Source organism: Rhodamnia argentea, chromosome 6 (assembly GCF_020921035.1).
Source record: "Rhodamnia argentea isolate NSW1041297 chromosome 6, ASM2092103v1, whole genome shotgun sequence".
Taxonomy (NCBI): Eukaryota; Viridiplantae; Streptophyta; class Magnoliopsida; order Myrtales; family Myrtaceae; genus Rhodamnia; species Rhodamnia argentea.
In genome coordinates, this window is record NC_063155.1 from 25,667,392 (window position 1) to 25,679,265 (window position 11,874).

The 11,874-nt window shown below is 41.0% G+C and overlaps 1 protein-coding gene across 2 annotated transcripts; it reads left to right on the top strand.

The window, feature by feature from the left end:
* The first annotated feature begins 3,990 nt into the window (after positions 1 to 3,990).
* Positions 3,991 to 7,153, top strand: LOC115727093 (dnaJ homolog subfamily B member 4-like). 2 transcript variants are annotated; one of them, XM_048281011.1, is made up of 2 exons: positions 3,991 to 4,925; positions 5,376 to 5,677. In XM_048281011.1, the coding sequence occupies exons 1-2, from the start codon at positions 4,384 to 4,386 to the stop codon at positions 5,404 to 5,406; spliced, it is 573 nt and encodes a 190-aa protein (XP_048136968.1). In that variant the 5' UTR covers positions 3,991 to 4,383; the 3' UTR covers positions 5,407 to 5,677. The 2 variants fall into 2 exon arrangements, with proteins under 2 accessions (XP_048136968.1, XP_030513115.1); XM_030657255.2 differs by lacking the exon at positions 5,376 to 5,677 and adding an exon at positions 6,466 to 7,153 and having other exon boundaries at positions 4,001 to 4,925.
* Positions 7,154 to 11,874: the final 4,721 nt, after the last annotated feature.

Here is an 11,874-nt window from a genome sequence, read left to right on the forward strand (position 1 = left end):
CCCAATGCACATACACAAACAATCGTGCTCAAAACTTGGCTCAATGCCATTTTCATGCTTAAAATTTTCATGCTTAAAATGTCGGTCCACGCATGATCACATAAATACACATATTATCCACTAGACTTTGCATCTATATATATAGGATGACCAATCACAATAGTCAAGGCACTAAACAATCATCAGATTATCACCCAATAACAATATTCATCCAATAACCAAGTCATTACTAATTAACGTAACTAATTGTCCTGGCTATGACTAATTAATATAATTATCACGGTTCTAATTAATTGATTTAATTACAACTTAATTAGCAATTAATCAATCTCGAATATAAATAATTAAATCTATCTCAATTAATTAACCTAGCTTTAGTTAATTAATTCATCTCAATCAATTAATCCATGCTTCAATTAATTGTCACCTTAATATTTAACTGATTCGATTTCAGGCAAATAATGCGATTATAATTTAAATAAATATGTCTAACACCCACTAATTGTTCTAATTGCAATCAACATCAATTATTCTAATTCTCGAACGCAATTAACGCCCTAATCAGAGTTTATGGGTCGACTCATTACTCCGGTGTTCGATGTAGAGTCAGGCACGATGATGACAAAAACGGCGACGAGGGTCGAATCGAGTCTCGAGGTTATTGTTCGGGTTGGGTCGGAGTCGAGTTTTAGGTCGCGGGTTTCCGGGTTCACAGCAGGGGGCTCAGGTGGTTGGCCGAGCGACGGCCGGGACAAGCTCGAATGGGGGTTTCAGGTGGATGGGGTGCAGGAGCTGGCATCAAGGGCTGTCGCGGGTTCGAGGTAGCAGCGGCGGTTCAGTGAGGTGACGAGGTGATGGACAACGGCGTGATGGGGTGGCTATTGGTGGTGGTAGTAGCTGGGCGTGGTGGTCGGGTGGGAGCTGCTGTAGAGAAGGAGAAAAAAAAGAAAGAAGGTGGTGAAGAAAGAAGAAAGAAGATGATGAACGAAAAAGAAGCACGGTGAGGGGGGGAGTTGTCGCCGTCAACAGGAGAGAGAGAGAGAGAGGGAATTAATGGGAGAGAGAGAAGATGGGATGGAAATGAGGTGATGGGGAGGGGGCTTCACGTGGGGGGTAAGGCGAGAGAAAATAGGGGAGAGAGAGAGAGCAGTGTGGCTAAAGAAATTGGGGGGGGGTGGTTTGGTCAAAGAAATAAAAGAGTGGGGCCACTTAAAAAAAATCAAAACTAAGTTTTCTTGTCTTATACAAATAAAATCTAAGGGCAAATTGGTAATTGGTAAAAATGGGTATCGGTAGTCAGTTGGCTCAATCGATTAAGGGCAAAATTAGAATTTTGGTATTCAGGGTTCGGACAAGATTGAATTTGCGCGCAAAGGGTCTCGACACTATGAGTCAACGTTTGACAATTCAAACTTGACTTTCTCCGACAGATGTCCCATAACAATCAATTATCGTCTCTTAAATCCTTAAAATCCAAATTTTATTTTCCATGTTGGAATTCATAATTTTTTTTACGTACACCAAATTTCCAGGATGTCACATTAATATATCTTAATTAGCTCATAACTCATTGGTATGTTAGAAAAGTCTCACATCAAAAAATTGATGTTATTTGAAGCAGTTAATATATCTTAGTTGGCTCATAACTTATTGATTTAAGTTTTTGAGTTAAGGTAAATCCAACTGGATATGTTGAACGAGCTCAAACTTGGGCGCCCTATTGGCGATCTCTCCGGATGAAGATATTAGACTTCTACTACGCGCTCTCAACCGGAAATATATCATTTTTTTCTTATCGTTCGCCATATTCCATTTGCATATATTCGGTAACTTTCAAAAATTATTTAGACAACCCCAAAAAAGAAAAGATCCCCTTCATATAGTATGAACAGTACTATATACACACACATGCTGTCATTTTTTGGGTTTTATCTTTGGCACGAGGGTGTTGGGACATTACCAACGTCTTGAATCGACTAGCTCTCTCATGAAATTGCCAACTTTTTTTCTTCGTGTGCCTCACCGACCTTTTCTACGAGTAAGTTTCTAACTACATATAGATTTTCCCTTTCCATTTGAGTTACTTACCAACCTAATAACTAACTTTTGTGTTTTAAGTTTATAGTTTTCAATCGCATTACCGACCAACATTGATAGCAAGTAATCGACTTTCCTAGTGAGTTACAAGGATAGAGTTCGGATACTCACCATTATTTCTCCGATTAATGTACCAAACTTTCTCCGTCGATTTCCAAATCTTTTAACAGTATTGCAATGTAGGCCATATAGGTAATTTGAAAAAAAAAAACAAATGGTCTTATGCATTCTTCTGTATGTATTACACCGAAGTATAAAACGTTTGATCTCTTCAATATGCTTTTAATGTTTTAATACATTTGTTAAATAGGACGGACCAAATTGTTCATCTTTTGCTATATCGGTCGAAATTCACAATTTTTGAAAGATTAAGCAAAATCACATTGTTTACAAATGTACGAGTCATTAAACAATGGAAAGAAATCATCGATAAAAGTACACGACACAAAGAAATTGCATAAACATCCACGGATAGAAAAAAAAATCACTTAAAAGTTGAAATCTTTTTCAAGGTTGCTATACGATATAGAGTTATCAGTATCTTAGCATTAAAGATTGAAATAAAATTATTGATTTACGCACTCGTTCATGAACCCCGATTTGTAACATAACCGATCCAGAATATCCGGGGACAGAAACAAAATGACTTAAGTCGCTTTTTAAGCGCGAGACCCGCTTTATCTTATATGATAATGTCGCTATGATCGCGTATCTAATGGTAGTAATTTATGGTTATTATAAATCCACGCGAACTTCGGCTATGCAAATCGGACACAATTAATGCAATCATTGAGCGGACAAGATGCTGGCATAGATAATGCAAAGCCTAATTTACTATTCTCCTCCGACTTATTAATCATACGAGAAATGAAATCTCGTGTTTACCAAAGCAATCCGACCCGCGGCTCGACGAGAATGAACGCGATGCCCTCCCCGTCCAAAAAGTCGCACGGAAACTTCTTCCCGCCCCGGCCAGCACTGAAATCAACGAAATTCCCCGGCCTTGTTTGCCGAAAAATGAAAAAAAGAAAACGACAAATATTCTCTCCGTCGACACGTGTCACTATATGAAGGGGACCAATTGTACGTTCGAACCAATTTTATTTTTAAAAAGAGCGATCGCTCATATCATGAATAGGAAAGCGACTCATCAGGACACCACAATATGTATGATTAAACAAGGAAAGCACAGAACCCCCTTCTCTAAAACGACGGTGGAGTCGGCCGACGAAAGTGAGGAAACGACGCCGTAATCTACCTCCCCTGTAGCTCGCCTTCCAATGCTACTAATGTGGGCCCGGGAACAGATTCTTGGATCTGAATTCGATTCGATTTAATAGAACCGGTTCCTTTGTTTAATGGAGGGAGTCCAGCTCATGCTACTTGACTGCACGTTCTCTATTTTTTCTTCTTTTTTTTATTTTAAATTCCTGAAATTGCGTGCTTTCAGTTTTAACAGTCTGTCACCGTATAACCAACACCGCTTGCTTTTCCCCTTCTTCCCTTCGCTTTGTTTCATTTAATTTTTTTTTTTGGCTATCATGTGCGAAGAGACCTTTTTTTTTTTTTGGGTCGAAATAAAAATGGGACTTTGCTTATTGGTAAATTATATCCCATGCATTTCTTAATTGATCCGCCGAACATAAAATGATTTTACGATGACATAAGATAACTATGGCTTGTCATTTTCATATAAATATGTAAATTATGTAAATATTTGAAGGATCAAAATAATTCAAGAAAAATTTGATAATTATTATTCGCGTAAATTAGTAGGGATTTAATTATAATACTCATAAGAATCAATACAGCCCGAAAGGAAAAACGAAAAGAATCTAATCTGTAATTTATCTATAAAAGAAAAAAAAGTAGAACGAGAAGAGTGAAGAGAAAATGACAGTGAGACCTCTCTCCGTGGAGTCGCTGTTACGGAAACATTATCTCCAATAGAAAAGCATCCTGAGGCGCGTATCAAACGCAAAGATTTGCTGCCACTTAACCGCGTTTTATGCCCCCGCTTCCAACCTGAGTTGACCCCCGGCCGACTCGCCGTTTGTCCTTCCCTCACTCCCTCCCTCTCCTCTCCTCTCCTCTCCCCCACTCGTTCACTGACTCACTCCAACGACCCGCCCAAAACGCCGTCACGCACCTCATGAGCTCCGGATTTCTCGGTTGTCGCGCGGCCGCCGTCTTCGTCGCTGTCACCGTCGCTCGCCCTGATTAAAACCCCACGCCGTCTTTAGGTACAATCTGCGCTGACGATCCTGAAGTTGTGACACGTCGATCATGGGCGTCGATTACTACAACGTCCTCAAAGTGAACCGGAGCGCGACCGACGAGGATCTCCGGAAGGCGTACAAGAGGCTGGCCATGAAGTGGCACCCGGACAAGAACCCGATCGACCACAAGGAGGCCGAGGCCAAGTTCAAGCTCATCTCGGAGGCTTACGACGTGCTGAGTGATCCGCAGAAGCGGCAGATCTACGACCTCTACGGGGACGAGGCGCTCAAGTCCGCCGACTTCCAGCCCCCCTCTCCGGCCTCCGGGACAGCGCGCGCCAACTCGTCGTTCCGGTTCGATCCGCGCAACGCCGACGATATATTCGACGATTTCTTCGGCGGATCGCCGGGTGGGCGCGGCGGTGGGAGCAGGGCGAGGGTTTTCAGGGAGAATGTGGAGAGGAACGGGAATGGAGAGGCGAGGCGGGATCTGCCGGAGAAGAAGAAGCCTCCGCCTGTGGAGAGCAAGCTGGTTTGCAGCTTGGAGGAGCTTTACAGAGGTGGAAGGAGGAAGATGAGGATTTCGCGGGTTGTTCATGATGAATTTGGGTAAGCCTTGTTAATTACTTGCCATCTTTTCTCTTTGCACAGCGGCTTTGATGATTCTTCGTCTCTATTGGCATTGTTTCTCTTGACGTTGTGATTTGCTATCTGCTAGCTTGGTAGATGTTTCAATATGCAATTCTTGTTTGCTTTTCTTACTGATGAATTGGGAGAAAGAGTCGAGACATTTATCTGATTTACGATAATCGGCATTGACTTTGGTAATTGCGTAATTGGGTCTAACCGCCGAAGCCAGGGGTTGTCTTAAACGAAAATAGACTACCTTTATGTGTGAATTTTTTGACTGATGTAGGTGAATTGACAGCGTGCTAACCTTTGAAAAATTTCATCTCCATTCTGCTCCTTTGAAGATACGCAGTCACTCGCTGGCAGATATTGAACTTAGTCACCGCGTCTTTCCTTGATTTATTTGTTGTCGGGTTGCTTATCCTTCAGAGTTTCTAGCTCTCTGATGTCAGGGCAATGACTTTTTGTGGGGACTGAACACATCCGATGCAGAGAGCAACCGAGCGAGGCCTGTGGATATTGCAATCAAGCATAATATGTGGAGCTAATAATTCTCTGTAGAATTTGAATTTCAAAGTCAGATTGAAATTTGCAGCCACTGCAAACTTCATTGCAATTACTTCTGAATTGTTGTCTCCTCGATTTGTTTACTGTCCAAATAATCTTCAAGTCTCCAGTGTAGTTGTGTCAATCAGGGTCGTGGATGGTTGTGTCAATTGAGCTGTCTGAATTGAAGAAATCTTTGCTCTCTGGCTGGTGAAAATTTTCCCTCTGGCTTTCTATTTTTGTTGAAAAGAGCTGAACTGACGTTCTAGACGCATATACCAACTTTCCAACTACAAGACTTGATAGTGAGGGGAAATACCGTAACAGGTTTTCATTTTCCTTTGGTCCACTTGATTGCACAATATTTAAAATATGGTTCCTTCTAATTTTAGTTTCTCCTTTTTACATGTCCTGCACATGGGGACCAGAACACATCATTTTTTGTTCATACTTGCATTTTCCAGTTCCATTCTATGTCCGTCCTGCATAGGTTAAAGGCTTAGAAAGCCCACTGTTTAGACTTGCTTGACCTTTAAAAGCAATCCATGAAATGGGGCAGTTCAGTTTGTCAACTCAGCACATACAGAAGTCTGCTTTTACTTTCTGATTATCCTGAGTTGATACACATTCTGAAGTATGGATAGTTGGGTAATTTAGATATTTTTAGGTTTGGTATCTAAATGAACATGTAAGACCTTAATTGAGTATGCTCTGATTTTACGTGGATCAGTCTTAGTTTAGTTTCATGTACTGTCTGATTATAACATAAACTATATTGTTTCAGAATTTCAGAACCTTGGGAAGTATACTTCAGGTTCTCTTCCCTGAATTATTTTCTTTGAGCAGAAATCAGACAACTTACAAAACTTTGCCTTAGGATCGCCCTCTGAATATTTACTGTGTATGGAAACTCTGGGATATGCTTTCTTTCTTTTTTTTTTTCCCTCCCGATATCTGAGACATTCTTATGCAGAAATCCGAAATCAGTTGAAGAAACCTTGAAGATAGATATCAAACCCGGGTGGAAAAAGGGAACGAAGATTACTTTTCCTGAGAAAGGCAACCATGAACCCGGTACCATACCGCCAGATCTAATATTTGTCATAGAGGAGAAGCTGCATGATGTTTTCAAGCGGGAGGGCAGTGATTTGGTGGTCACCCAGAAAGTGACATTACTGGAAGCTCTTACTGCAAAGACTCTTAATTTAATGACCTTGGATGGGAGGAATCTCATCATCCCCGTAATGGAAATAATCAGCCCCGGTTATGAGGTCTCGATCCCAAATGAGGGAATGCCCATTTCAAAGGAACCCAGCAAGAAGGGAAATTTGAAAATCCAGTTTGACATTGCATTCCCACTGACTCTCTCTGAAGAACAGAAATCCGACTTGACAAGGGTATTAGGAGGAGCTCAAAGCTAGTTATGTTTTCCAGCTATGGCAGTGAGACTTCATTAGCACTGATTGATACAGTAAGTTCAGTTGACTGTAAATATATCATAACGAGCAGATGCTGTGCATAGTAGGTTTTTGAAGGTTGCCGACAGTGTTGTTATTGTTTTTAAGCCGCAACAGGTTAACGAATCTTGGCTATGTTCCTGGCGTCTGTGAGATGCATGGATTAAATTCTGTACAACACTAAAAATAGATTCTTATTTGGAAGCCCTCTTGTTCTCAGTCTTGGAAATTTTAGTTCGATCTGTCATTTCTTTTCAATGCGCATTCGATGTGTTACCGCACGGTTCAATCTGTACTGCTCTGGTTGGGTAATTTCCATCCACGTCGTTCTTAGTTTTTCTGATTTTGACATGCCTATCAAGTGTGGTACCAAGAGTAAAATGGTCTTTGGATGATCCATTTTTGGTGCGCCTATCACTTAACAGGCCGATATTAGATACGCACAAACATGGCTGGATATGCACCAATATAGCAATGCCTGCAAGTTTTACGATGCGACAGTTTTTGAGGGGTAAGCACACTTAAGAACGGGCCGTTCGACCAATTAAATATAGTTGCTGGCCTATGCATGTACGGAAAATTAAATCAATCGCCCATGGTCCCCGTAGAGAGAAAAGGGAGCGTGTAATTGCACGGTATTAGGCAGCAAAAAAAAAAAAAAACAGGAGGAAAGGAAAGACGGAGAAGCGAATGTGGCCTAGGCCCTGATAGTCCAATTCCAATCTCCTCATTTTTGGATCCTGTGTTGGGGCCCCGAAGGCTTTGTCCCGATACAACGAGCCCCATCAAGTTAGAGCCGCCATGCAGCACAAGACAAGCTCTGTGACTGTACTGTACGGTAAACTTGATGGGCCTATCCATCAATGCCGTCCTTCTTTCTCCTCGGCCATATACATCGATACTGTTCCTAACGGCGAACGATCCAGCTTGAATTGTATGATTACCTTTGCTACTAATCTTTGGATTAGTGCTCGAGCTCTTTCTTGTAGGACACGGGACTTTTGGTGGGAAAAGTCTCAAAAAAAAGTCTTCAACCTATTGCATTGGTACCAATTGAGTTTTAAACCTTTTGCATTTATGTCAATTCAGTCCTAAATATTTTGCATTTGTGTTAATTGAGTCAATTCGGCTAATTTTGGCAAAAACTCGCTAACGTAGACGTCGGTTGTCCTACGTGGCACGACTGACACTGACTTAGATATTTTTTTAATAAATATTTTGATTTTTTCTTCTTTTTCTTTTCTCTTAATCATTACAAAATATCAAAAATATTAAAATTGTCGAAAATGTGCTACGAAATCATATGAAAAGTAGATTTGTCCATATAAAGACTCGCGTTTCTAATCTGTCGAAAGTCCAAGGAAGGATTGGATGAACGTGGCAACCTTTTTCTTTACCGTCGATCTCTGTCTCATTGTCATTTTCCTAAGGGAAAATTATACGAAGCGCGCACTCTTTCTTGCATGGACCAGGAACGGTGAGTGTTCGAGAAATAGATAAGCCGCGTTTATCAAACATATGGCTAGAAAGAAATGCTCTTTTTTAAGTACTACACTCGTAGTTGTGTTGTTTTTACCGCGGTTGCTTGAAAGAACGGAAATCCAAAGAGTAAATGACGCTAATGATTCATGAACTTTAGTTTAATAAGCAATGTGAATTCTTAATTCTTAATTTATTTAATTTAGTCTTTGAACTTTTGACACATATTTAATTTAGTCCATTGACTATATGAAAATGTTTAATATCGTCTTTTTATTAATTGAAGTTTATGAATAATATTGAATATTTTTATATAGTTCAGGAACTAAATTGAATATAAATAAAGAGTTTAGAGATCATATTAAATAAATTAAAAATTCAGAATCGACATTATACGTTGAAATAAAATCCAAGAGTCTCATTGCATAAATTAAAAGTTCATAAGTCACATCGCATATCGGGATAAATATCATGGACCACTAAATCTTTCGTCGAAAAGCATTCGCTAACACTGAAAAGATAAGCGGACTCGGTCAAGTTGCTCAATCTCCAAAAGACACAAAACCATCGTTCTCTCGGAAGAGATACTCTCCATAAGCTTACAACGCGAGCGGTAACCAAGGCGCTTCTTTCCCCAAGTAAGTACAACAGCGACGGCTTGTTCTCTCCTATGTCACTTTACAGAGTTCTCAATGTCACGGTGGACCAATGTCCTCACGCATCGTGCGCAGGCGAATCCTTCTTGATCAGAGAGATGATTTCCCCATTGCGATTTCAATGGCGACGAGTGGCTTCTGAAGTAGTGGAGGAGAGGGGGTGGGGCTGTGGATTGAGGAGGTGGGCCGGTCATGTGTGTTGGCTGTCAGGAAAGGTGGGACGGAATGGTTTCGAGAGAGGTCGTGGCGGAAACGTGACGGAACGAGACATGCTGTTCACCGGACGACACGTCACGATGCCGCTCAATAAAGAGCGTAAGGCCAAGGATGGATCGGTCGCTCGATGGGTACGGGCCGGTGGAAAGTGGAGGATCGGTGATGTTGATCGCGAGGGGAAAGCAAAATTGGAGTTGAGCTCGGCGTTCTGTCTCTTCTCTTCTCTTCGTCTTTTCTACGGATTCCTTGGAGGTGATGTTGGGCAAGTGGTCCACTTTCCTTGTTGGTACGAGTTTATCGCAAGAGTTTCGATTTTGTAGAATTTGTGGGGGCGTGATTTATACTCTCGTAGATAGAAGAGCACTTAGTTTTTTTATAAGAGCGGAAGGGCTTTTACAGTTTGAACTCATATTTATTCGTTAATAATTTGAGCTTTGGTTCATAAATAACTATTATTATATATATTTTTTCTTTCGTAATTGAGTGATGCAACGAGAAGTGTAATGTAACTCTAATTTAAGAATGAGTCGGGGATAAACCTTGTGTTAGTTTTTCTTTTTTGCTTTACGTTTTACTTCGTTATGGTCATGCGTCGAATCCTAACAAGAATTCGATAATTAGAGATTTTGTCTGAGTAACAGTTCCTTTTGAGATTCATATCTTAACAAGCATCTGCATTCTTTTGATTGTCCATTGCAAGTTTCTCTTGATCTACGGCTGTCTCCTTGCAATTTGGTGTTTATACCCCCCATTGAATTTGGAAAAGCCGATGATATGGTGAGCCTAGGTTCACGCCCATGCATGGTCTTTAGTTGTTCAATGAACAAGGAAAACGGGTTCAAGTTATCCCGCGATTTAAGTTTTTCGACTTCCCCCCGAGTTATTCCGAACAAAGTGCAAGACACCAACTTCTTAGGATAGGACCACATGATCTCAGCATGTGCTCATTCTTCAGTAATCATATGGGGCCGACCGAGCCAACTTTTTTGTTTTTTTTCTCTGGGTCGAACTTAACTGATTGCCTCGCTCGACTTTTTGGTGTTAATAATCTGCTAGTCCTTCCTAGTCGAATCTATTGCATGAGTGTGGTCAGATTCTAACGAGAATCTTTTCCAGTTCATACAACGTCTCTTACCAGCTTAGAGGCGGCTTCAGCAAATTGACGACACAGACAGAGGCTCGTGAATGATAGCTAGACCACGCGTGAAGTGATCATCGTCCGAATGATTCGACCACCACGTGAAAGACTCTCCTTCTGTATGGTAAGGTGTCACCGTCAAGTTTCTTTCTTTGACGGGTCTGAGATATTGACATTCTTTTGCTACAAGCCCATAAGGGAAAATTACCAACAACAAAAAAAAAAAAAATTTAATTTGGCCAATTTAGTCGACTGTTGAGGATTTGGTAACATAGTCTTTCCGATTAATTTTAACCGACAATCGACGTGGATGTCGAATGTCCTACCTGGCACAGCCACTTTTTGCATTTTTTAATTTTTCTGTTTTTTTTTTAATAAATATTTTGAATTAGTTGTTCTCTTTTCTTTTTCTTTTCTTCCTCCGCCGATCACCGGGCCTCGACGAGGGCCGACGAATGGCCACAAGGGAGGGCTGATCTCGTCGGATTTAGCGAGTGTGAACCTTGACCGAGGCTGCTAGTGACTCGCTAGACCTCGCCTCTACAAGGGCTTAAAAAGATGTAAAAAGTTATCCGCGTCGGAAATGGTTAGCCAAAGTTGGCTGGAAGGACTTTATTAGGCAAATCCTCAAGAGTTTTATGAGTAAATTGGTCATATTAAAAAGGCTTATGAACGAATTAGTATCCATATAATAAATTCATGACTTTTTTTTTTTTTATAATCATCCCGACGCCATTACTCGAAAAAAAACAATAACTTATTTCGGCTCCATGTGTTCCGAATCCAACAAAATGAGGACCATTAGAGAAAGAGACGAGGTCCATCACATTCATAATCACGCAGGCTCGAACGATTCTGGGGGACCGAAAGATAAAACTAGTCGATCGACCACTGAAACCTACTCGAAACCTTGGAATCGAACTATGACTACGTGCTTGGTCCCCTTATTCCTAACGCGAACAAAGGCTTCGCTCTCTAACTTGACCGGACCGTCACATGGGGCTCCAGAGTCCATCGCCCTAGAACTTGCGATCCTACAAATAAACTCGACAAAAGCATCGTTGTCATGCCCGACCGTTTGTGTCGGGCGACGCTGTGATGGATCTCGTCAACTACGTGCATGCCACAATATTTTATTTGGATGATAATGGGAGTGTAATGGACTACAATACAGAAACTGGATGTGAGCTCGTGCTTCCGGAGTTTGAGGCCAGCTCTTGGTAAGGCATGCACAAGCGCAACCACACAATCAAAAGTCAGATACGGCATCTTGGAAACAAACAAGAAGAAATCGACGAAGTAAGTTTGGTACGTTAATAAGAGAATCTTCATTTTTTTTTGGTCGGAAAATAAGAGAAATGTTGGTAAGTATCTAAACTTGGGGAAATTATCAAAAAAAGTCTTAAGCCTATTGCAATTGTATCATTCAGTGTTAA

Excerpts from the sequence above, each read along its gene's own strand:
- LOC115727093 (XM_030657255.2), top strand. The coding sequence starts at position 4,384 with ATGGGCGTCGATTACTACAACGTCCTCAAAGTGAACCGGAGCGCGACC. Across the intron at positions 4,926-6,465 it reads GTTGTTCATGATGAATTTGG|AAATCCGAAATCAGTTGAAG; the intron begins GTAAGCCTTGTT and ends ATTCTTATGCAG.